This window comes from Malus domestica, chromosome 03 (assembly GCF_042453785.1).
Source record: "Malus domestica chromosome 03, GDT2T_hap1".
In the NCBI taxonomy this organism is placed as follows: Eukaryota; Viridiplantae; Streptophyta; class Magnoliopsida; order Rosales; family Rosaceae; genus Malus; species Malus domestica.
The window spans coordinates 1,177,016-1,203,699 of record NC_091663.1 but is presented as its reverse complement, the minus strand read 5'-3'; the positions used below and the strand labels follow the sequence as shown (position 1 = coordinate 1,203,699).

General features: G+C 38.7%; 2 protein-coding genes, 2 long non-coding RNA genes and 1 pseudogene across 4 annotated transcripts; 2 read left to right on the top strand and 3 right to left on the bottom strand.

Annotated features, from left to right (window-relative positions):
- Positions 1 to 2,794: 2,794 nt before the first annotated feature.
- LOC103415777 (uncharacterized) lies at positions 2,795 to 4,708 on the bottom strand (annotated as a pseudogene).
- Positions 4,709 to 8,240: 3,532 nt separating this feature from the next.
- On the top strand, positions 8,241 to 8,608 carry LOC139194001 (uncharacterized). The gene is made up of 2 exons (XR_011578623.1): positions 8,241 to 8,369; positions 8,441 to 8,608. It is a non-coding gene; the product is annotated as an uncharacterized lncRNA (long non-coding RNA).
- A 4,092-nt stretch (positions 8,609 to 12,700) lies between these two features.
- LOC103418684 (receptor-like protein 2) lies at positions 12,701 to 14,893 on the top strand. Its single transcript, XM_008356791.3, has one exon. It carries the CDS (start codon positions 12,701 to 12,703, stop codon positions 14,891 to 14,893), a length of 2,193 nt encoding a protein of 730 aa, XP_008355013.3.
- Positions 14,894 to 19,056: 4,163 nt separating this feature from the next.
- On the bottom strand, positions 19,057 to 19,563 carry LOC139194317 (uncharacterized). The gene has a single exon (XM_070818625.1). The coding sequence runs from the start codon at positions 19,561 to 19,563 to the stop codon at positions 19,057 to 19,059; it is 507 nt and encodes a 168-aa protein (XP_070674726.1).
- A 2,975-nt stretch (positions 19,564 to 22,538) lies between these two features.
- LOC139194360 (uncharacterized) lies at positions 22,539 to 25,093 on the bottom strand. The gene is made up of 5 exons (XR_011579089.1): positions 24,882 to 25,093; positions 24,639 to 24,798; positions 24,469 to 24,537; positions 23,727 to 23,778; positions 22,539 to 22,782 (listed from the first exon to the last, which is right to left on the bottom strand). It is a non-coding gene; the product is annotated as an uncharacterized lncRNA (long non-coding RNA).
- Between the last annotated feature and the right edge of the window lie 1,591 nt (positions 25,094 to 26,684).

The window sequence follows — 26,684 nt, the reverse complement described above, 5'->3', positions numbered from 1 at the left end:
ATTTACAGCTTACAACAATGGCCACATTCTGACATTCACCTCCTTGTACGCTTTCTCGGCCTCCCTGCACTCCCCACCTGATCCGCCTCCCCGTTGTCTCTCCCTCTCTTCCTGCTCCCCGCCCCAGCCGCTGAAGTTTCCGGTAACTTCGGTGGCCTCCCAACCCCTCTTCTTCCCCTCCCAATGCTCTCCTGACTCCTTCCCTCCCTCCTCCGCTTTCCGTTGAACTCCGCATCACCCTCTCCTTCCTCTCACCCTCCCGCCTCCTCCTACCCCTCATCGGCTTCTTCATCTTCTCGTCCTCGCTCTCCTCGCTATCATCCTCGGTACCTTCCGAATTCTCCTTCTTCACTTCGAGGTCTGCTTCATTCGCTTAAAGAACCTTGCCGCGCCTTTCTTCTTCCTCCCGTTTTCTTTCTTCTCCTTCCCCACTTTCAACGCGTCTAAACCGTCATGTGAACTGAGTTCATTGACACCATACTCATGCGGCTTCGTCGGCTTTGCTACATTCCTGCCCCTCGTGCTCGTGCCTCTCCGCCCGCCTCTTTCTTGCGTCCTCCGTTTCCTAATCCCCTTGTCCTCAACCTTCACAAATGCAGCACCATCCGCCTTCTTCACATTCGCCGCCTTCGCTTTCTCTTCGATCTTATCTCCCTTCCGATTCTTCGCACCGCCTTCGGATAGTGCATTGACAGAACCAAGTTTTCCACACACAACAATGGAAGACTTGGTGGGTTTCTCAGAGCCATGGGGCTCGATCTTTGGCGCTTTCGTTTCGATCTTGGGCACGTTCGATTTTTCGGTTTGGGTTTACAACAACGATTAGCAACTAAAATTGGTCCACAAATTAATTAAAAAAAAAAGGAAAATGAAGTGAAAATCCGTACACTAATAGCAAATATATACATGACGGTTCCATAAATTTTATCTTGGGTAGGCAACATGAAAAACTTGCCAACATATTTTGTAGAACATATATCCTTAAAAATTAGAACATACTACTATACTTGATAATCTTCTCAATTTCCTACCTAAAATGTCGAGTTAGATCATAAAATTTCAGGATAGGATAACCGTGAAAATACTATTACTGTGGAAGAGATGACATAAGGAAACAACAGCGGGGCAAGGGAGCAAGACGTCGTCGTTTAGTCTTAGGGTGTTAAAAAAAAAGTCCATTCTCCTTCCTCCCGTAGCTTCTGCTTTGCCTCAAGCAGCTTTCTAGTCATTCTTTCTGGATGGGCAAACTGAGCTCCGGTCAAGGGGTTTTCCGGCGTCTGATGGCCACAAAAGATGTTAACAGAGTGATAGCATAACTGACAGAGTGAGTGAGTGAGTTTTGGGTTTGCTGAAGATTGAAACGATGTGGAGGAATTTGGTGGTGAAATTGATCTGGATGAGCAGATAGGGATTTGGGTTTGGAAGCATCTGGAGAAATCTGACGGCGAAATTTCTTGTCTTGATGGTGTGAACATTTAGATGAGCTTTGTTTTTGTTTCGTTTCGAATTGGAGTAAAAAGCAAGCGGTGCAGACTGCAGAGGAAGGAAGCGGTGGAGGAGAGAAATCTCGCTAGCACACCACGTGTGCAACAGGGCTTTTCGTCTTTTTACTGTAGCAGCATGAAAAATAGGAAGGAAAGGAGCAATTGCTTAGGAACAGTGTTTTTTCCATTGCGATTTAGTATATATAATTGCAATTGAATTTTTAGTTGAGAGAATGAATTGAGGGACCAATGACAATGGATTCTTAGTTGAGAGACTATTGCTCCAATTAAGTTCAAATTATGTAAGATCCCACATTGCCTAGGACAGTGATCCTTATATGTATATTCTCATCCCTACCTAGCACGATATCTTTTGGGAGCTCACTAGCTTCGGGTTCCATTGGAACTCCGAAGTTAAGCGAAAAGGAGACCAGAGCACTCCTAGGATGGGTGACCCACTGAGAAGTTGCTCGTGAGTTTCAAAAAACAAACTCGTAAGGGCGTAGTCGGGGCCCAAAACGGACAATATTGCGTTACGGTGATGGAGCGGGCCCGGGATGTGATGGATTAGTATTAGAGCCTAATCCTGACAGTGGTGTGCTGACAAGACGTTGAGCCCCTAAGGGGATGGATTGTAATATCTCACATCGTCCAGATGAATGATCCTTATATGTATATTCTCATCCCTACTTAGTATGAGGCTTTTTGGGAGAGAGCACTCCCATGATGGGTGACCCACTGAGAAGTTCTCGTGTGAGTTTCCAAAAACAAAACCGTGAGGGCATAATCGGAGCCCAGAATGGACAATATCGTGTTACGGTGGTGGAGCGGATCCGAGATGTTGTAGATCCCGGGCCATGATGTGACAAATTAGAGGACCATAATTACAATTTACTCTTTTCCGCATTTTGCTGGAGACAATCACTAGACCACGAACCAGGATGGAGAAAACGGCACTATGACGAAATGGCTGAAGGTCGGGCAGTTGATGGTTCAAATGGCAACAAAATGACCAGAGACGGCTGATTTGCTTCCGAAGATCAACGTTTTGAGAGCGACGAACATATGATACTTGAGACTTGGAATATCCAGTTATATTCCTGCTTCTTGTATTTGTGCCATATTCGGATTTGACGTCGAATCAAGTGAACGATTGGTGTAAGCGTTAGGCTTCGTTTCGGTTTTAGTTTAACCTCAAAATTATGTTTTCGGGGTTGTACCGGATGACACTTGACCGTAAAGATTGATCTAACGACTCTCTTTCTCTCGTATTTGTTGAGACAGCAGCTTAATTTGACACCGAAAGCACATAGTAAACCAACCAAGCTCCTGCAAATTACACACGATTACAAGTTAGCATATACATACAACTGCAGCACATTGCGAACGGAGAGAATCTGACCGGTGCGGAAAGCTCCGATCCGTTCTGATATAGAACAACTCCATTACACATGGTTGATTATCTACAGTGATGCAATGAATTCAAGGATAAGATTCACCATCTGTGCATCATAAGCAGGGCCTTCCATTTGAAAGTGGCTTGCTCCATCAATCAGGTGCGTTTCAACAGACCGGCTGCAGAGCTTTAGCTTGTTCTTTAACTGCTTCACGCTCGTGAACCCATCCTGTGTCCCCATTACGAAAAGTTTGGGTTTTGAGGATTGTAGTACGGCTTTGTGGTGTCTCCCGAAAAGGATTGAGGCAAGCATGCCGAAAGGATACCCTAGACTAACATGGCCCACAACTTGTTCAATCTGATCTACCGCAGAGCCTGCAATCGGGGCACCTACACCATAACATAGGAAAATTATAAACATATGAGGAAATAAAACTAACAAAACAGACGGGACTACGAATAACGTCTTACATTTTACCGACCATGCCTGCAACAATGCTATGCGGTTCATACCAGAAAGATCCTAGATCATGCTTCCTAGTTGACCACAAGATTATTTGCAGTAAAACCATCTATTTCTCACTAACACTGATTGACCTTGTAATTTTACTTATGTCCTCGCGTCGATGTTCATATTGCAATTACTGGAGAGCATAAACAAGACATCAACAACCAAAAATTGCAGTTCAGAACAAGATAAGGAGCAGCAGTGAGAGGCTGTTCGAAACTATAACGTTACTAGATTTTATCAAATCACAGCTCACGTCCTTCACAATTACTAGAAACTTAGGCTTCTCATCATTTATCGTTTTGTACAAAACTAACAATCTCCGGTCAAGCTTGAGAAACCGATCATAGTTGCACATAACATTTTTCATTGCACAAAACATTTTTCATCACACTTATATTCGCTTTGAAGGTGATCGAAATCCCAACTTTTGAATGATCGAAGGATAGTTCGATCGGCAACACAAAAGTCATAAATACTCCAAACAACATAACCAAATGAAATCCTAGCCTCGTATAATCAATTATCCCTCAAATCCAAAGCCTTCTTTAATTTTTCGACGACGCTTCAGAAAGTAATTAGTTGTTATCTACATAACACTCAGATCACTTCTGAAAACTAATATCCAAATTACAGATCAACAAAACCATTCACCAAACCAATCAAATAAGCAATCTTTTAACCACCACAAACTAATACACAATCCACAGATCCAAAAAATCATCCACTTAACAGATTAAACAATAAATCGATCAACTACCCACATAAAAATACCCCCTCTAATTTATAACCAACATGCCTAATCCAATAAAAATTGCAGAAATATATTCTAAAAGAGCATAAAAATTCAAAAATATTATACCTGCAGAAGAACCCACCAACAAAATCATGTCAGCTGATAGATTCTCAGAAACCCATTTGCACACAGCAATCACATCCTTAATTTCTGCAAACCCAGTGAGAGAGGCCCTCCCTGTTGACCTCCCAACCCCTCTCATGTCAAAGGTCAAAGCTTTGTAGCCTCTGTCTGCCAACCCAGCTGCTATTCCTCTCAACAGGCCTTGGCAGCCGCCAAGGAAGGAGTATGGGTGCACCAGAACCACCACAGGGCTGCCCTTCTTGATCTCTTCTTCTCTGGGTTTGAAAGCTTTGCGCTGAGCTTAACTCCATCGCTGGTCTCAACTGTGCAGCGCTCCACCGTACAGTTTGACATCAGGGGAAGAGAGAGAGAGGAAGTTGTTGGGGTAGCTGGTGAGTGTTTTTGGGTGGATGAGAAAGTGACAAAACTGGTATGGCTTTTGCCCCTACACTTGGACTAGGGATAGTTTTCTAAAACCTTGTTTTTAATGTTAGGAAGATTAAATTTTTAAATTAAATAATGTGTTATCAACAGAAATAAACACGTTTATCAATGTTTAAGTAGTAAATTCAATCATCAACTTACATGTCATTTAGTTTACACAATTTTGTCTATAAATTTAAACTCCCTAACATTACCCATAATTTATTGCTGTAAAACTCATAAATTTTTGGACCATACGTATAAGTATGAAAACTAAGCCATTAATATTAAACCAGTTAATTCAAGAATACATGTATATCGCTACTACAATCTAGTAGTATTCTTCTTTACTTGTACTTGAGATGTCTTAATTTAGATTATTTCCAAAGATAAATTTAAACCACTATTACTAATACATTATGAACATACACGTGAAGTTGGTCGTGATCTACTAAAGACACCGGTTTAAACATACATGATGAGCTAATAAATGATGTATGACCATGCCATAATAATGTTCACAAAACACTTAAATCATAACATCTTCAATATATAAAATAACACGATATTTCACAAAAACCCTTTCGAAAATCATGTATCTCATGTATAAGTTGAACCTAAAAACCCCCTCACTAATAAGTTTTCAAGTCGTAACCGTATTGCTTTGTCTAATCTCGGAATAAGTTGCATCTATATGTAACCACTATACTAATCATTAATAATAAAAATAATCCCACCATCAATTTTTTCAATTCCGACAGTCACAAAACTCTCAACATGCTCACCACCAAGTTTGGGGACTTGTCCTGATATGGTGCGTTGAACCCATCTCACGAATGTAACCCACCACCCCAGAATTATTTCTTCGTTTCTATTTTCTCGTTCGAGGGCATTTTTTGTTCTTTTAATTTCTTGCTAAATTGACAAGCTAAAGAGGACATAAATTTTAGGCAAATGGACAAACCAATAATTTAATCAATTAATTAATTTGTTTCATTTAAAATTGTAAACATCAGTGCAGAACACGTTTTGTTCTAAGTACAGACTATGAAAGTGCTTTTGAGTCAGAGTCCAAAGTTCTTGTGGAAAACCTTGTATTGGTGACAAGTCTGAAGCCCAACCAACATGATGTTAGTCCTTAGTCGTGTAGCTCCTCATGACTGAAAGAAATATGAGGTTCCAATTACAAAATCAAACTGGCAATGCGGGGAGTGACGACCATGATCGAACTTTGCATTACAACAGGACCAACAATGAGGATGTGATGACTTGTACCACATCGGAAAGTTAAGGAATATTCTTTTATGGGCTTAGTAGGAGCCAGAGCTAGTTTGCCCGATCCAATTAGTTTTAGCATGGAACCTAAAGGCTAAAATCGTTGTTCACCTGAAACAGGAATCATATATAAAAGTACTCAGTAAAACTCGTGTGCTTTATATTCTTCACATGCATACATCAGCCAAGAAGCATGATTCATGTTTCGATATTGTTTCTAGCCCTTTTAGTCTAAACAAAACAATGCAGTGTGTTACATATAACAAATTTGTGAGCAATCAAATATACAGACATGGCACTTCCAATTTCTTATGGCCTCCTCTTCATATTTTTCATCTCAAGTTGCATTGCTACAACCCCTGCATGCCGAAAAATTGATCAACACTCTCTTCGGTCTTCATTTGATATTGATTCTTCTAGTTTAAACTAGTCTTCCAACGATTGTTGCCGACGGGAGGGCATCACTTGTGATATGTTTGGTAGGGTAACTCATTTGTTGTTGCCCTCCAAATGAATCAAGGGATGCATTTCTTGCTCTCTTGGAAACCTCACACATCTTTCGCATCTCAACCTCTCCCACAATATGCCCTCCGGTCCTCTTGAGGCTGGAATTTTTTTGTCCTTGATTCGCCTTCACATCCTTGATTTGAGCGAAAACCATGAATTTCGAAAACTACCATTACCTCTATCAACAAGTTATATCCGGATGGTGGATTTGTCCAGCAATCAGTTTAATGTAACAATTCCATCTTCATTCCTCCAGCATGCCTGGAATTTGAGCAGTTTGAATGTCAGCAATAATCATTTTACTGGCCAAATACCATCCTCTATTTGTTTTCTTTCCTGTTCGCTTTGAGTCTTGGATTTCTCCTGCAATATTTTCAGTGGTTCAATTCCTCTAGGACTAGGAAAACTGTTCCAAATTGGAGGACTTTCATGCTCGCAACAACACTCTCTCAGGATTCCTTCCTGCTGATATCTACAATGCTCAGTCCCTTCAAGAAATTTCATTATCTACTAATAGCCTTTTCGGACCCATCGGTGGAAGCTCTCCAAATTAAAGCTCATGCACCTTCATTACAACAATCTAGAAGGCCTCTGCCCCCATCTTTGACGAATTGCACAAACCTTGTTGAAATAAACCTGGGATTCAACCATTTTAGTGGGAATATCACTGCACTCGATTTCTCTAAACTTACTCAACCTAGTAAACTAGATTTTATAAATAATGCACTCACTGGTATCTTGCCAATAAACCTTTACTCATGCAAGTCCCTCAAAGCACTTCGACTGGCTACAAATGATTTTGAGGGACAAATCCAATCTGAGATTCTTCAATTGAAAAACTTGACCTTCCCCTCGCTTGTTTGTAACAGACTCACCAATGTCACGGGGGCAATGAAGATATTTACAGGTTTCAAAAGTCTTAGGGTGCTCATTCTTTCAGAAAATTTTCAAGGTGAAGAAATTCCAGATGGGGATATAACTGTTGATTTCAGGTTACACAATCTGTGTTTTCAATTTATATAGCTGTCATATGACAGGTCAAATACCTCCATGGATTTTAAAGTTCAGGAAACTGGAAGTCCTGGATTTGTCTTTTAACAGACTCACTACTGGCACAATAACTGGTTGGCTGGGGACTCTTCCGAGTCTTTTCTTTTTGTTGTTGAGTGACAACTTGATTTCGGGTGAATTTCCAAGGGAGCCTTGCAGACTACAAGCGTTAGTATCACAAAAGGCTGCGAATCAAACAGGACATTGTTCACTTGAGTTGCCCATCCACTTCAAACGCGGTAATAATGCAACTATGCTGTCTTCACAGTGCAAGTATGTGGCCAACATGCCAAGAGTAACCTCCCTCGGGAACAAGAATTTAAGTGGCAGCATACCCTTTGAGATTGGCCAATTGCAATTTCTTCAACAACTGGATCTCAGCATCAACAACTTCTCCGACAACATTCCAGACCAAATATCCAACCTCACAGAGTTGGAGAGATTAGAACTCAACAGTAACCGTCTGTTAGGTGAAATCCCATCATCACTATCAAGTCTCCATTTCTTGTCTACGTTTATTGTTGCATACAATAATCTTGAGGGATCAATACCAGCCGACACTCAGCTCCAAGGCTTCAATGCCTCTGCATTCGAAGGGAATCCAAAACTTTGTGGCACCCCACTTCCAAATCAGTACTTGTCAAATAATGGCAATGATGCAGATCAGAATGAGAACAACCAGGATTTGGACGATGATAAGGATCAAATTCTATGGGTTGGGTTATCCTTTGCGCTTGGTTTTGTTGTAGGGTTCTTGGGATTCTGTTGCCCTTTGCTTCTCAAGAGGACGTGGAGAAATGTATATTTCCAATTCCTGGACAATGTTCAATTCAAGCTCTATCTGATGTGGAGAAGGCTTGGAAGAAGGTATGACTCTTTTTGCGTGTTCTTTTTCGATTTGGTTTGTGATGTTTAATTCTTGTCCTTGTTCTTAACAGGAAACTGGATAGTGGAGCTGAGAGTACAAATTGTTCAGAATATGCAAGCAAAGGTGAATCTTTCATGATCCCTGACAACTTCCAAACCACCTCTCTCTTTAGTGTTCCAGTTAAAGCTCCCTGCCCAGAAGACGAATAAATATTTTTGTGTACGAATTGAGCCAGAAATTCTCTGGTGCAAAATAACTATTAAAGATAAGTTATAAATCACATGTTTAACCATAAAAATATTTACTTTTCTGCTAATTATTACCTCAATCAGCGCTCTCTCCCTCTCTCTCTCTCTCTCTCTCTTGTAAGAAGTGAGTGTCAAGGAGAATGAGTTCTTGTTCTCGAAAAACTGATAGCTCAGTGTATGTGTTATCATGTTGAGGAAATTCCTATCCTACTTGGTTAAGATTAAGAGTCCTAATGCAATTATATTCACGTAACCCTATCAAGACTTGACAAGAGTTCAAAACTTACTAGGACTATATCGAAACCCTAATCTGTTTGGAATATCCGGGGTATCAGTTAATAGGCATGATATCAAGGGAGTACGGATATATATAGGGAGGTCCCTGCACTCACAGCGCCGTTGTTGGAGAACAATTTAGAAACATAAATAACAGAAATACAGAACTTGAAATATTTATACTTTATTACTCAAAAATACTTGCAATACAGAATGATACACAACGACTACAGAAAATTAATTATGAAAATATCAAAAGTACTAACTTGATTACAGAAGGTAGAGGCTAGCGTAAAAGCTATGTCCTTCGAACAGTAATTCCGTCCCACTATTGTGTTTGTGGTTCTACAACGTCTGCTCGACCAGGATACAACTACCTAATCCTACAACCCGCACTGGATTATATAATTCTAGCGAATTGCTTTGTGTGTTTACTCTCTCTGGAAAGATTGTACGGAAGAAAGGAAGAAGAAAAGATGATTGATGATGAACTGAGGACTCCAGTTATATAGGCTCTTTCATACCTCTTCAAATACCTTTTGGATGTATCTGAAGCTTTACAACTCTTTACAAAGGTTGTATCTTTAATCAAAACGTTTTTAATTAATTTAATTAAAAACTTAATTCGAAATTAAAACTAATTGATCAGATTAATTTTAATTCTTGATTAATTAATATTATGGTATAATCATCAAGCCCAATCCACAGAAATGGTGGCCCAAGCCTCAATTCCCATTCCAAGTGGTCCAACACATAACTAATATTGTAGAAGACAAAAAGTATATAAAGGTACTTTGGAATCTTGTTTTCACCAATGTGGGACAAGAGTCTCAAAACTTCCAACAATACCCCACATTTTGAGACGACTATTTAGTCCTAGAGAAACTAAGATACGAGAGTAAACAATAGATGTGACATACATCAGGAAATTTCAATGACAATAATCATAAAGAAATTTCACAACATTATATATGAGATTCATATAAACAACTAGAGATAAAGTTAGAAAAACTGACAAACTTGGAGATTGAGGCTTGCATAAATGCAATGTCCTAAAGATAGAATTTCGCCCCTACTCTTGTGCTTGTAGTTCAATAGGCGTCCATCTCCCAGGATTCAACAATCTATAATCCGAAGTCAAAGCACTTCAATCTTCGGACTCTGGCGAACTTTATATATTCCGTACTCTCAAGATACGACTCGGAATTTGACTAAGAATGAGAGAAATAAAGTGGGGAAACCCTATTTCTCAAGAGTAAAAATTAACTCTAATTTCTCTATCTTTAATACCAATGGTTTCATGGTTTATATAGAATCTAATTTCCACTTATTAAAGAGATGTAACTTTTCATCCAAAAGTATACATCACTTATCAAGGGAATACACCTAAACAACATAACCTTTCTAAGAAATTGGTTAACACTATTTTTCATTCAATTATTAAAATTATATATTACAATATTTCATATTATAATATATAATTTCCAACAGCCGTCCCTTTTGAGCGAACCCTATTCTAGCTGGATTATTGGCTGCAGAGTGTAGAAGACCTTTATGTTCTTCATTGCAGCAATGTCGAGCTCTTCTTCTTCAGGTAAGTCTATCATGTTTACGTATGCATGTCATTGTATGTATGTGATTCTATGCATGCAGTGTTTTAAACGTCCAACATCTCTCTCTCTCTCTCTCTCTCTCTCTCTCTCTAAGAAAGCAAAGCAAAGCAAAACCATCCACACATCGCACCCTTCTTTCCTACCTCTCCCTTGCTACCCCTCATTTTTTCCAACCCATAATCATGAATTAGATCTCGGAATACTGGACCCTATCTCTCACAGCCCTTTGCTGAACTAACTTGCCAAAAAAATGGGACTAAGTGTGGAACGATTCATGTTGGAACACGGGTGTTTTACACATCCCCTCTGCCCTCCCCCTCCTCCTCTATGCTTTTTGAATTCCTTTCAGGTGTGGTTGTGGATGTTGTTGTTTCTTGATGAATTGATTGTGCGCAACACTCTCAAATCTAGTTTTGGTTCTGATGCTCTTTTCAGTTTGGGGCAATCTCTACCTTCGCGGATGATGTGGGCTGCGGTGGAGGCTTGCTTTTTGCTGCGTGAGATTAAAGTTTTTTCCTGTTGTTTTTTATTGTTGCCGACATGCCTAAGGATGTGTAGGCCTCCATTTATGTCTTGGGGTGTAGTTCTCATTTTGCTTTAAGTCTATCTACTCTATTGAATTTGAGACTACTCATCAAAATTCAAAATCTGTGTATATACAGAATCATTGAGAAGGGTTTATATTATTTTTCTAAAAGTTAAAAAAAAAAAAAAAAAGTCTAGTGTGAGTTGGGTTTTCTCTTCTTCTAGTTTGCACAGGTTGAAAGCCGGAAGTTGTTGAACGAATCCCAACAAGAGCAGAAGCCGAAAATTGCAGAGCTCCAACTTTCGCAAGAAAAGGCGGTTCAGGAAATGGGTGGCAGTAGCACCTTAATCCTGCAAATTGGCCACTACTGGAAACTTGAAAACAATCTGGAAATCTGGGAAAACGTAAAAGAAAACGGTTCACGATTTTTATTTTTTTCATCAAACAGTAAAGTTTAAATGCAATTATCATGTTAACGTATGTAGCATGGCACATTCTGGAAGAAACATGTTGCTGCAACAACGCGTAACAGTTTCTTCTGTTAAATTTTTTTGGCAAACAAATATCTTGATTTACAATTTGTTGTCTCGAGGTACTAAAGAAGTTGAGGTTCTACCATGTCTCTCCTCTCATCAATGTAGAACTTATTCTCAACGCGCTTCTCACGTATGGTGAATTTTCAACCCTAACACATGAACAACATAATGGGATGACGTGAAGCGCATGTAACCGTTTAACTTCACACGTAGGACAATCGGCTCTGATACCATGAAGAAGTTAAGGTCCCTCCATAAAACCAATTGAAAATATGAAGAATAGCCCAATTTATTTATAAGTCCATACAAGGTCTTTCTCCTATCAATGTGAGACTATTCTCTCAACACATACTGCCGTTTTTACTACTCTGCATTAGTGTAACTGTAACATATTATAAAGCATCTTACCCAGCAAAAAAGATAAACAAATTCTCCATATTTATTATTATAGATTTGATATTTCATAGTCTAGACAAAGAAAAAAATATAGTCGTAAAATAAGTCGACGGATGATAGGTCTACGTCATGCTATATTATGTAATTATTACGCGTAACTGTATGATTTCATTTTATAAGATCGATATTTAAATTTTAAAAAGGAAAAATCGAGCAAGTAACATTCTCTTTCATGTAAGAGTACTTACACGCTGTTAAATCATGGACAATTCACTAAATTAATTCATTAACGGGCCTCTCACTTCTACTTCTTATACTTAACTACACAACTCACCTATTTAATTGAATTTCCTTAACTTGATTGCATAAAAAAAATTATCAAAGTGATTAAAAGTGCTTCGACGACTCCAAGGGCTTTTAAATTTTTTATCAAACAACCATGTTTGAAGACAAAAATGTTTTTAGCTCTTCCAAAAGCACAAGCGAAAAGTCAATAACAGACAACGAAAAGTCAATGAAGACATTCTATTACATCGCTGCCAACCCATGATTAGACCCTCCATTGTTAGTGACGTCCCATTTCACTCAAGTCTCTATTTAGCAAAGGCTGAGAAATTCAAACACTGAGCACAATACAAAAATTTCTACCTCCTTCGGTTCAAACAAAGGAGTGTATATATACCCCCGAAACGACGTGAGCAATATAACTCCGGTACAGCCGTAGCGAAAAACGCCATGCCGGAACCTAGTCATATAATGCCTTGTGAAGTCCTCTTCCTGTTTTTTGTGTTCTCTGCTTTCATTTCTACAAACCATGCTTGCAACAAGGCAGATCACAACTCTCTTTTGTCATCTTTCAATATGTCTTCTCGTTTAAATTGGTCTTCCAGTGATTGTTGTCACTGGGAAGGCATCGCTTGTGATGCCGATGGTAGGGTAACGCATGTTTTGTTGCCCTCTAAACAGCTCCAAGGAGGCGTTTCTTGCTCTCTTGGAAACCTCACACATCTTTTGCACCTCAATCTCTCCCACAACCTGCTTTCCGGTCCTCTTGATGTTGGACTACTGTTGTCCTTGAGTCGCCTCGAAATCCTTGATTTGAGCTATAACCTTCTCTCCGGAGAAGTACCATTGTTTCTATCATCTAGTTACATTCAAATAGTGGATTTGTCGAACAATCAATTCAATGGAACAATTCCATCTTCATTCCTCCAGCATGCCTGGAGTTTGAGCAGCTTGAACGTCAGTAAAAATCATTTTACTGGCAAATTACCTTCCTCTATTTGTCTTCGTTCCTCTTCGGTTAGAGTCTTGGATTTCTCCCACAACGATTTCAATGGCTCAATTCCTCTCGGACTAGGAAACTGTTTGAAATTGGAAATCTTTCGTGCGGGCTTTAATACTCTCTCTGGGACTCTTCCTAGTGATTTCTTCAAAGCTCAAGCGCTTCACGAAATTTCGTTACCTTCCAATCAGCTTTTCGGTCACATTAGTAACAACGTTGTCAATCTCACAAGCCTCACAATCCTAGAGATTTACTTTAATCATTTGAGTGGTGCACTTCCTCTCCATATCGGGAAGCTCTCCAAATTAAAACTCATGCTCCTTCAATTCAACAATCTTGAAGGCCCTCTGCCCCCATCTTTGATGAATTGCACAAACCTTATCGAACTCAATCTTGAATCCAACCATTTAGATGGAAATATCTCGGAGCTAGATTTTTCAAAACTCAATCAACTTATCAAGCTTAATCTTGGGAGCAATAACTTCTCCGGTGTCATGCCAAAAAGCCTTTACTCATGCAAGTTTCTGAAAGCAGTTCGCCTGAGCGGTAATTATCTAGAGGGACAAATACAACCCGAGATTGTTTCATTGAAATACCTATCCTTCCTCGCACTTGGTAGCAACAGACTTACCAATGTCACTGGCGCTCTGCATATATTGATGCGTTTCGAAAGTCTCAGGGTGGTCTTGCTTCCAAATAATTTTATAGGTGAAGAACTGCCGGATGGTGATGCTATGATTGGTTCTGGGTTTCAAAATCTCCGCCTTTTTGGCTTATCGGATTGCCAACTTAAAGGTCATATTCCGGTGTGGATGTCAAAGCTCAAGAAACTCGAAGCCCTTGATTTGTCTTCCAACAGACTCACAGGCTCAATACCTCATTGGTTGGGAAGTCTTCCCAGTCTTTTCTTCATAAGCTTGAACAACAACTCTCTTTCGGGGGGACTTCCAAATGAGCTTTTCTCACTACAAGCTCTTGTATCCGAGAAGCCTGCCGCTCAAAGAGATAGTGGTGATGTCGAGCTACCTATCAACACGCAGCGAACAAATGCATCTGTCACAGCTCTGCAGTACAACTATGTGTCCAACTTGCCGCGAGCAATTTACATCCGGAATAACAGTCTAAGTGGCAATATTCCCGTTGAGATAGGCCAGTTGCAAAACCTTCACGAGCTGGATCTCAGCGTCAACAACATCGTTGGCAGCATTCCGGACCAGGTATCTAACCTCACAAACTTGGAGAGATTAGACCTCTCAAGAAACCATCTGTCGGGCGGAATCCCAGCTTCACTATCAAATCTTCATTTCTTGGCTTCACTTAGTGTTGCATACAATAACCTCCAAGGACAAGTACCGTTAGGCACTCAGATCCAAGGCTTCGATGCCACTGCCTTTGAGGGCAACCCAGGACTTTGCGGTTCCCCGCTTCCAAACAAATGCCAGCAGAACACAAGTGATAATGCAACTAAGAACATGGAAGATGTGCATGGCAATGGGAATGAAATTCCATGGTTTTATATTTCAGTGGCTCTTGGTTTCATTGTAGGATTTTGGGGAGTTTGTGGCTCTTTAGCTTTGATCACGTCATGGCGATATGCGTATTTCCAGTTCCTCTCTGATGTTAAAGATCGCTTCATATGTTGATCAGTGTAATATTTCTGTGAGAAATAAAGGACTTATTAACCACATTGCTGCTGCATACAAACAATCTAACAACTGAGTAAAACAGAAAGGGAAATAACGTTGTAGGGTTAAACATGCATCCAACTTTCCTAACTAAATTCATACGCAAATGTCTTCGAATTTCGTCAGGATAGAATACCGAAATAGTCACTTGGAAATTCACTTGCAGGCTGCCGTTTAATTTGTCAAGAATTTAAGCATTCTTGGTGATCAAGTTTTCCGTAATCTATCTTATAACTATTTAGAATTCTCCGTTGAATAAATGGTTGCCTTTTCTTACAAATATTAATAAGAACTGTGGATCAAAAAGAAACGAGAGGGCATACATAAAAAATGAAAATTCGCATTAGAAATCATTTTCAAACACTTTGAAAAATAACCAGATGTTGAAAGTGATATCTGAAGTTTCTAGTTGATGTACAAGTAGTTGACCATTTTATATTAGTTGTAGGGCACTTTACTTGCTCTTGCAGAAAAACTTTGATTCTCGCTCTTCTCCTTTCTTAAGACAAAAATCGAAAAAATTAAACTGAATCAAAATTCATTTTTCCTTCCTTTTATGTAGCGTTAAAGAAAGTCATTTTTTCCACTTTTTACTTACTTTTTTAAAATCTAATCTTACAAAGAGCTTGTAACTCAAGTAATTAAAAATATTTACCGTTGCACTCAAAGTCCTAAGTTTGAGTCTTGCTTGCATCCAAAAAGAAAAAAAATAAATTGTAAACTAAAAGCATTTGGGCACTTTGAAGTTATTTGCAAGAAGTCAAACCAACCCATATTTCAAGGAAAATATAATCAAACGCAAAATTATTTAATTCTCTGTAAGTGACTCTTTCAAGTCTTTTGTTTGTTGTTTACGACTAAAGTCAAATCAAACGAAAACAAACCTCTTCAAATCCATAGACTAATGCATAAAAGAATCTTTACGCGACCTTGAAGATATTGGGAAATTGCGGACAAATATTATATATTGATCCATTGAAAAGCTTGCAAGTTGCAACTTAAAAATGTTCATATGTAGCTGTCATGGCTTCCAGAAGATGTCTATACTGCACAAAATGGTGCACATTTGAACTATGTGTTTACGTCTATATGCGTATTATATATACACATGTTGTTATTTGATTTAAATTCTGGTTATGAGATTAGCAATCGAAGAACAAAGAGTGAAGGATGAACAAAGAAGAATTTTCAGAAATGGTTTGTTACTCTCTGCGGAATATTGCTGAGCTTATTCAATTGCTTCTCTCTCTACAAAAACTCACTCATTTGGTGCTTAACTAACTGTTAGAATCCAAGGTGGATTCTTTCTCATTACAAAGCAATCTTAGCCTTTCATCTAGCTAGTTGCTAGGATTACAACACCTAGCATTATTTTGCCTTACAACCATATAACTTCTCACTTGGTATTTTAACTCAAGTGTTTACACACATTAATACAAAAGCTTATTCCTAATCAGCTATAGACTTACAATTCAACACTCCCATTTAAGTCTAAAGTTGATTTCACTCTAAGTTTGCTTCTAAGAAGATTAAAATGATCCTTTGCGAGAGGCTTTGTGAAGATATCTGCTAATTGCTCTTCTGTGGGGCAATAAACCAAGTCAATGATGCTTTCCTACAATGCATCTTTGATTAAATGGTATCTTCTGTCAATGTGCTTGGTCTTTTGATGAAACACAAAATTCCTTGTAATAGCATTGGCAGAAGTGTTATCACAGTGAATAGGGGTTGCTTCAGTTTGCAATTCTCCAAAATCCTCTTGTACAAACCTCAGCCATATTACTTGATATGTGGCTTCTGATGCACTTATGTAATCAGCCTCTGCAGTTGAAAGAGCAACACAGTTTTGCTTGACTGAAGCCCAAGAGAACACACCACTCCCTAAGGAAAATGCATATCCTGATGTACTCTTGTTATCCTCTAATGAACCACCCCAATCACTGTCACAATAGCCAATTAAACAAGCTTTTCTTCCCTTCACATACTCCAGACCATAATCCAAAGTCCCCTTGATGTATCTGAGTACTCTCTTTGCAGTTCCATAATGTCTATTAGTAGGACAGTGCATAAACCTAGCCAATAGACTTGATGCATACATTATGTCAGGCCTTGTAGTAGTGAGATATGGAAGACTTCCCACAATACTCATATACATTTCTTCACTCGCAGATCCACTTCCATTATCTTTAACTAGCTTCTCACTTGCTGTAAGAAAAGTTGTAACTGTCTTTGCTTCATTCAAACCAAACTTACTCAACAAGGAACTTGCATACTTCTTGTGATGAATGAAGATGCTCGAGTCATTTTGTATCACTCTCATGCCAAGAAAGTGATGAAGAAGTCCCAAGCATGTCATCTCATACTTCTTTTTCATGTCTTCCTTGAATTCTTCTAGCATCGATTTACAACTGCCAGTGTAGACTATATCGTTCACATAGATAGAAACAATCAAAACATCATCCCCTTGCCTTTATGTATAGTGTTGGTTCACTCAAGCTCTTATTAAAACCACACTGTGAGAAGTAGGTGTCTATTTCTCTATAACAGGCTCTTGGAGCCTGTTTTAGACCATAAAGGGCATTGTGAAGTTGTACACCTTGTCTTCCTTACCTTTGACCACAAAACCTTCAGGTTGCTCAACATATACCTCTCCTTGGAGAACTCAATTCAAGAAGGTCGATTTCACATCTAACTGGTACAATTTCCAGCTCTTTTGTGCAGCCAAGGCTATTAAGGTGCTGATGGTATCTAACCTAGCAACCGGTGCATAGGTCTCATTATAGTCTAAACCAGGCTTTTGTGCATAGCCCTTTGCAACCAGCCTTGCTTTATTCTTCAACACTAAACCATCAAGATTTAACTTGGTTTTGTAAACCCATTTAACCCCTATAACAGGTTTCTCAATTGGTATGTCAACAAGCTTCTAAGTACCATTCTTTTCAATCATAAACAACTTATCCTCCATTACTTTTAACCAAGACTCGTATTGTTTGGCATTTTCATATTTCTCTACATCTATGATACACATATTGCATTGAGCCTATACTTCATCTAGTTTTCTCCATCTCAGAGGTGTATGGTCAAATGTTTGAGTGTCCATTTCATTCAGATTTGAGATGTTCACGGATTCACCTGCGATGAGTGTCTTAGATTGAGTAAAGTCTCCAATGCTAAGAACTTTCCTAGGTGAATGTGATGTTGATGATGTAGGAGTCTGCACCATCCTTTCATTCATTTATGTGCTTGTGTTACCATAAACAAAACTTCCAATAGTAAGAATAAGTTGATCTGAGTTCTCACCTAATTCCAGGCAGCTTCTTCATAAAAAACAATGTCTCTTGACAAGATTAGCTTCTTAGATATTGGATCAAACACCCTATACCCTTTTTCATAGGTTGCATATCCCACAAATACTCCTTTGAAACTCTTCGGCTCAAGGTTGTGTATGTGCTCACTTGGAACATAGCACAGTGCACCAAATGTTCTCATATGTGCAAAGCCAGGTTTTCTTCGAGAGTATGCTTCAAAAGGTGTGATATTGTTCAAAGCCTTTGTAGAATATCTATTTAGGATGTACAATGATGTATGGACTGCTTCTGCCCAGAGGTAGTATGGCATCCTCTTCTCATGTAACATGGATTTTTCCATTTCAATCACAGTTCTGTTCTTCATCTCCACTACTCCATTTTGATGTGGAGTATAAACAAAGGTGAACTGTCTTTGTATTCCTTTTTTTTTCACAGAACATATCGAATCAGATGACTTGAACTCCCATCCTTTATCACTTCTCAGACACTTAACCTTGAATCCACTTTGTAGTTCTACCATAGCTTTGAATTTTTTTAAACAGCTGAATGTTTCAGACTTATATCTCAGGAAATAAACCCAAGTCATTATGATGAGATGATTTATCAGAGCATGAAATATTTATTTCCACCAATTGACTCATTTTTCATGGGTCCACACAAATGAACATGTATAAGTTCAAGTGGAGCATTAGCTATTTGCATTTGATCTCTTGGAAACTCTTCTTTGTGTTGTTTCCCATATTGGCATCCTTCACATACACCATTGTGTTCTTCAAAATTAGGTAAACCATGCACCATATCTTTGTCTCTCAACTATTCTAGACCACCAAAATGTAGATGTCCAAGTCTCATGTGCCAAGTCTCAATAGAATGAGTGACATTAGCCTTTAATGCAAATTGATTTTCAGACAATAGTGTCAATGGATAACATTTGTTCAACTTCTTCTTTACTTTCAAGACCAAACAATCCAGTGATTGACCATTAAACACATTGCACATTCCACCACCAAATACCAAGAAATATCCATGTTCATCCATTTGACCAACACTTAGCAAGTTTTCTTTCAAACCAGAAAGGTACATTACTTCTCTAACATACTTTTTGCCCTTATTTGTATCAATCACCAATGATCTCATTCCTGCAACATTTACAAGGTCTCCGGTTGGCATTTGAACTTTGCGAGCTATGTTAGTTCTCATATCAACAAGCAATTCCACATTTCTGATCATGTGATTGTTACAACCACTATCAATGTACCGCTCTCCATTCACCTTTGGCTCAATAATTGTGCTATTTGCATAAAACAGATTCCCTGTCATCTCCAATTGATTAGCACTATTTTCCTTTTACACTGATTTACATGCAGTGCATTCTCTAGCCCAATGCCTAAAATTAAAGCATTTTGGTTTTCCCTTGTATCTGCACTCACCAAAATGGTACTTAGAACACACCTTACACTAAGGCTTTGTAACGTTTTGGCTCACTGACTGAGATGCATTCATATTCTAATAAGTATTCATAGAAGAATTCTGCTGAAACTTTGGTTTTGATTCTCACTTCTTGCCTTTCGGATTCCAGTTTCTCTGAAATCTAGATGAACTAGAGTGAGTACCACCCTTGTTTTGTTCTTTTGGATTCATAGAAAGTGAAGCAAAAGCTCTCTCAATGGTGTCAACACTGTGTAAATCAAATTGTTGCTCTTGGCTTTTCAAAATTGCTACAACCTCCTGCAATTCAACAGTCTCCAAGCATTTTGTACTCTCAATAACCAAGCATATAGGATCATATGGCTTACTAAGGCTAATTAAGACCTTCTGTACTAATCTCTTATTAGAAAGAATTTCACCAAACATTCTCATCTTATTTATCAAGTCATTTAGCCTAGTAAGATATCTAGACAAAGTTTCATCATCACACATTCTAGCATATTCGAACTCACATCTCAGATTTTGCAATTTCACATACCTTACTTGATCACCACCGTGATACTCTCCATACAACAAATCCCATGTCATCTTTGCTGATTCGGCATTGGTGATTCGTGGGAAGATTTGATCCGAGACTGCATTTTGAATAATTCCCAGAGCTTTTGCGTCTTGCATTAACACAACAGCCATTTCTTCATCTCCGACATTTTTCGATGATTCTTCAACCTTCTTCTTCTTCGAATCGGAGATTTTTAACTCCTTTCTCCACCATATTCCATAACCCATGTGATTTGAAAATCATCACCATCTTGATTCTCAAGATTTCATAGTTCTCACTGGAGAAAATTGGAGTTCTCACTTCCAAGCCTCCAAATCTAGACATATTTGGTCCGAACAAGTTGATTTCTGTTCTCAGATGGTAATCGTACTCAAACAACTTTCACCAAGCTTCGATTTAGCTCGGTGAATTCACAGATCTACGCCTAGGCTCAGATGATCGAACCTGGCTCTGAGACCATGTTGTGATTTGATTTAAATTCTAGTTATAAGATTAGCAATCGAAGAACAAAGAGTGAAGGATGAACAAAGAAGAATTTTCAGAAATGGTTTCTTACTCTCTGTAGAATATTGCAAAGCATATTCAATTACTTCTCTCTCTACAAAAACTCACTCATTCGGTGCTTAACTAACCATTAGAATGCAAGGTGGATTCTTTCTCATTACAAAGCAATCTCAGCCCTTCATCTAGCTGTTTGTTAGGATTACAACACCTGGCATTATTTTGCCTTACAACCATATAACTTCTCACTTGGTATTTTAACTCAAGTGCATACACACATTAATACAAAGCTTATTCCTAATCAGCTATAGACTTACAATTCAACAAAACAAACCTTTGAGAATCTTAACCTAAGATGGATCATTCAATCTCTCATGGCTTCCTCTCATCATCTTCATCCTCTTCATCCTCTTATTCAATTCCATTATATCTACGAATGATGCTTACGATCCAAGCGAACCCAGCGCTCTCACGACCTTATCTCGCTATTTGTCTTCTCCTCTATTGAACTAGACTACTGCTTTAGTTGGTTGTTGCCAGTGGGAAAGCATCACTTGTGATCAGGACCGTTGGATCATGCGATTGCAGTTACCATCCAAGGGCCTCAATGGGGGTATTATTTCTCCCTCGTCACTTAGAAATCTCACGCATCTCACACACCTCAATCTCTCCCACAACTCACTTTTTGGTTCACTCAAAGCCGGATTCCTCTTGTCCTTGAATCGCTTTGAGATCCTTGATTTGAGCTATAACCTTCTTTCTGGAGAACTCTCACTTTCTCAGCTTCCAAGTATTGTACATATTGTTGTTTGTCCAGCAATCACTTGCACAGAGAAATTCCATCCTTATTCTTTGGACATGCTTCAAATTTGACTAGTTTCAATGTCACGAACAACAGCTTCTCGGGATCCATCCCGTCCTCCATTTGTCTTTATTTGTCTCCCTCGATTAGACTATTCAATTTCTCCCTCAATAAATTCAGTGGCAACATTTCTCGAGGACTAGGTGTATGTTCCAAACTACAGGTGTTTCGCGCTGGTTACAACAACCCTTCGGGACTACTTCCAGATTACATCTACAATGCTACCACACTTCAAGAAATTGTGTTGCCTCGCAATTCGCTACACGGTGCCATAAATGAAAGAATTGTCAACCACACCAACCTTGCATTCCTTGACCTCCGGTCCAACGGATTTAACGGTTTTCTCCCTGTAAACATTGGTAAGCTATCCAAATTACAACACATGTTCCTTCAATTTAACAGTCTAAAAGGCTCTCTGCCCCCATCTTTGATGAACTGCACAAACTTTATCAAACTTTATCTCGGAATCAACCACACTGTTGTTATTTATTTCTCCAATAGTATATTACTGTTCACATGATGTGATATGTTTTAAATTCGATTCTCGTCAAAAACGAAATTGAATAATACATTTATATCACAATAAATCTTAAATATAACAAGTATAATATAATATTCTCATAAAAAATGCAGACCAACGAGCTCGTGCAAGGGAGGATACTCTAACATGAACAAGATGGGTGAATAAATCTATGCTCAAGTACAAATACATGTGATTACTTGAAATACATGTGATTACTTGAAGTTGGTGCAAGGCACATCACACTTTACTCTTGAAAGCTAAATGCAAATAGTACATGTTGGAACTACATAAATCCAACGTGCAATATGAACATACATATGAAGTTGGTCATGATCCCAGACAGTACTATAGACATCAGTTTAACATACATGATGAGATAATAAAAATGTATGATCATGCCATAATAATGTTCACAAAACACATAAATCATAACGTCTTCAATATATAAAATATTTTCATTCGCTAAGTAAAACATTGACTGACACACCCCGTCCCGAAGGAGGGCATGCTGGCCGTCACGTGAGAGTGACGTAACCATTTGCACAGTACGGAAGCTTTAATTATACAACTTCAAAGTGAATACACCCGAAGGTGCGTCCTAATGGTCCATTCTGTCAGAACACCGTCGAATTCCTCGTAATCACCACACCTTTGTGATTCCTGAACCTGGAGGGGTGCAAAACCAAAATTGAGTGGGTCAGTAAAACAAATCTTTTCAAATCCAAACATTTCTCAAAACGTTGTAACCCCTCTCCGTAAAACCTGTATACTTTCCCAGAAATGTAAAATATAAATATACATATATATTCTCAATACTTCAATTCATTAACTCAACATTTTTCAGTACAAATATGCCATGCCATGTCTAAATTCAACAGTATAATATGAATGCATCAACATAAATCAGGTGAAAGAAAATAATCAACCGGAGACCCTACAATGGTCCTGTACGGTTGAATCTAGAGCTCAAAATATCATCTAACCGGAGTCACCAACTGTGACCTGTACGGCCATGCCGGAGTCACCTAGTATGACCTGTACGGCACTACACTGCACATAAGTCGGAATTACCTAATGTAATCTGTACGACTTAATGGTGTAATAATATGCTCTAGTGCTTTTCTCATCAATCATCTGTGCACATAATCTAAGGTCACCTACCAGTCGGAACCCCTCTAATGGTCTGTACGACTGGCATGTCGGAACCACCCCCGGTGGTCTGTACGACTAGCATCTACTTGGATCCAAGGTGAGCATACGATGCGGTGAATAATAATAATAAACACTAATACCAAGGTGCAGTTTATGAGCTCAACATATCTCAACATCATTATAACAGTAATAATACTCACCTGATACTCACCTGTGCGTCCACAGCACCATTTCATATATATGCATCATATCTCAATTCATACTTTTCATATCATTTCATGCATGGCAATTCGATTCACATTTCTATCTACTTTTCATATACTTCTATGCATGGCATTTCAACTAATATATCTCATATACTTTTATACATTTTCATTAAAAGTATAATTTCATGCATTTTCAATTTCTGGGAAAACGGAAAGTATATATGTATACGGAAAACAAAACTGCCCACTCACCTGGAGTTCAACTCCCTAGCACCACACATCAAGGCGTCATGACGATCGCCGCCTAGAACAGTAATCAAATCCAACCTCAGAATTCATATCGATAGAATATATAACTTATATAAAATACGTCACTACGTAGATCGATCCGGAAGATCTGCCACTCAGATTTTAAATCCATAACTTCCAGAGGTCCACAATATATCTCTAGGACAACATCCTAAAATTTCATTACCATCCAACGGTCGGATCTCCGTCAATTTCCAAAACTAAGTGACGGTTAACATTTTATTTTATGGACTTACAATTCCAATTCCGGAAGATCCGTAACTCGGATTCCCAATCCGTAAGTTCCAATAGTCCTTAAATATTACGTATTACAACGTATCAAAGTTTGGTGACGATCCAACGGTCGGATCATCAATTCACATTTTCACCAAAACTATAAAACGTTATTCGAACACCTAACCAACAATCCTCAATAACTTTCTCATACGGTGTTCAATTTAGGTATATGAATATACCACAGTGATCTACTCGACGTCACGGACGTCGACATATTTTTAAAATAATTTTATTTTTATTTTTTATTTTTACTGTAGCACCTTCTTCTTCCTTGGGTCGCCGGACTGGTTTTTCCGGCGGCCGTTTTCTGGGCAGTTTTTCAAATTGCCATAACTTTGTCATTTCTCAACGAAATCAAGTGATTCAAAAACGAAAGTTGTAGCCCTTGAAGAGACAAAGAGAATGGTACCTTGCACAACACCTAGTTCGCCGTGGTTTATCCGAAAACTGCCTCGAAAGCCTCGGAGGTCGCCGGAAACTGGGTATTTTTCAAATGAGTATAACTTCTTCAATACTCAACGAAATTGAGTGAAACAAAAAGGAAAGTTGTAGTACTTGACGAGACGAAGAGATACCTACCTCGACGCCTAACTCGCCGGTGATTCGCCGGAAAATGCCTCGAAAGCTCCGGCCAAACTTTGAACTTGTCGATCTCCGTGTTCTTACGTCCAAAAACTTCCAACGAAGCACTCCGAGCTTCCTTGGGACCTCACTAAGCTCGCTGTGATCTTGTTTTAGCCTAAAACGTAGTCATTTAAAAGATGATGAACAGTGCTCTTCCACGGGGAGTTTAGAATCTAGGTTTTCCGAAGTAAAACTTACCTGAAATTGGTGTCTACGTGATCGTGGAAGTTCCAGGAGTCCAAATGTGGTCTTATCTTGGACGTTTGTTTATGTTTTAGGTGGTTTTGGGTGAGGTTGAGCGTCGGAGAGGAAGAGAGAGAGAACTGAGAGTGAGAGAGAGTCGTGAGGGAAGAGAGAGAGAGAGACAAGGTACGGGAATTGGGGAAGGTTTTGAGGGATGTGGGGATCCCACGTGTCCAACTCAATCCAAATTGTTAAATTTTCACTCCTTAGTCCCGTTTAAGGGCATTTTCATCTTTTCAAGTCCTCGGAATTAAAAATTCCGGGACGGGCTGTAACATTGACATGATAACACGATATTTCATAAAAGAGAGATTATATTAACACATCCCAAAATTATTTTTCTCACACCCTTTTAATTTTTTAATATTTTCTATTAAGTGTTAGTGGTGTGTCAAAAAATATTAAAAAAATAAAAAGATTTGCAAAATATAAGTTAAGGTGTGTGCAACTATAACCCCTTTTTATAAAAACCCTTTCGAAAATCATATACTCGTGTATATGTTGAACCTAAAGGTCCACTCACTGATACGTTCTTGAATCGTGACCTTCTTGTTGTGTCTACCCTCGAAATCAGTCTCTCTTATATTAAATCACTATATTCATCATTATTTATACAAATGGTTAATATAAATAATCCACCATCAATTTTTTGAAATCCAACAGTCACAAAACTCCCAACATGCTCACAAAGAAGTTTGGGAACTTGTCCTAATATAATCCGTTGAACCCATCTCACGAATGTGGCCCACCACAATTATTTCTTCTTTTCTATTTTCTTGTTCGAGGGCTAATTTCTTGTTTAATTGACAATCTGAAGAGTAAGGAGGACTTAAAGTTTAGGCAAATGGACAAAGTAATAATTTAATTCAATTGATTACTTTGCTTCATTTGAGATTGCAAACATCAGAGCAGAACACGTTTTGTTCCAAGTGTGAATTATGGAAGTGCATTTGAGTCATAGTCAAAAGTGTTGAAGCCCAATCAACATGGTGTCAATCCTTATTGGTGTAGGTGTAGCTCCTCATGACTGAAAAAAGATGAGGTTCCAATTTCAAAATCAACTATGTCTTACTCTGTTTATGGAGGGTTTTGTTTTTGTTTGGACTTTAGACTTTGTTTATGGAGGGTTTTGTTTTTATTTGGACTTTAGACTTTTGAATTTCAAAATCAACTATCTATCACAAATTCTAATATTTTATTTCATTAATGAAGTTGTATTTTCAACAAAAAAACAAAAAAAAACCACAAAATTGAAATTAAGAGAAGGGTCCTGATTCGATTTGATACTACTCATCAAAAATTCAAAACCTAGTGTAAGTTGGGTTTTCGCGTCTTCTAGTTTGAATGGGTTGAAACTTGAAAGCCGGAGTTGTTGAACGAATCCCAACAAGAGCAGAAGCTGAAAATTGCAGAGCTTTAACTTTCGCAAGAAAAGGCTGTTCAGGAAATGGGTTGCAGTGGCACCTTAATCCTGCATATTGGCCACTGCTGGAAACATGAAAACAATCCGGAAATACGCAAAAGAAAATGGTTCACCTTTTTTTTATTTTTTATCAAACAGTGAAGTTTAAATTGCAATTATCTTGTTGACGTACGCAGCGCCTCCATCATAGCATGATATTGTACACAGCGCCTCCGCCGTAGCACAATATTGTTACCCATCTTGGGATTGCTCTTACGCGATCTCGCTTAACTTCGGAGTTCCTATGGAACCCGAAGCCAGTGAGCTCCCAAAAGGCCTCATGCTATATGAAGGTG

What these genes read in the sequence shown, in the direction of transcription:
- LOC139194317 (XM_070818625.1), bottom strand. Translation starts at nt 19,563, where the DNA reads ATGACAGGGAATCTGTTTTATGCAAATAGCACAATTATTGAGCCAAAG.
- LOC103418684 (XM_008356791.3), top strand. Translation starts at nt 12,701, where the DNA reads ATGCCGGAACCTAGTCATATAATGCCTTGTGAAGTCCTCTTCCTGTTT.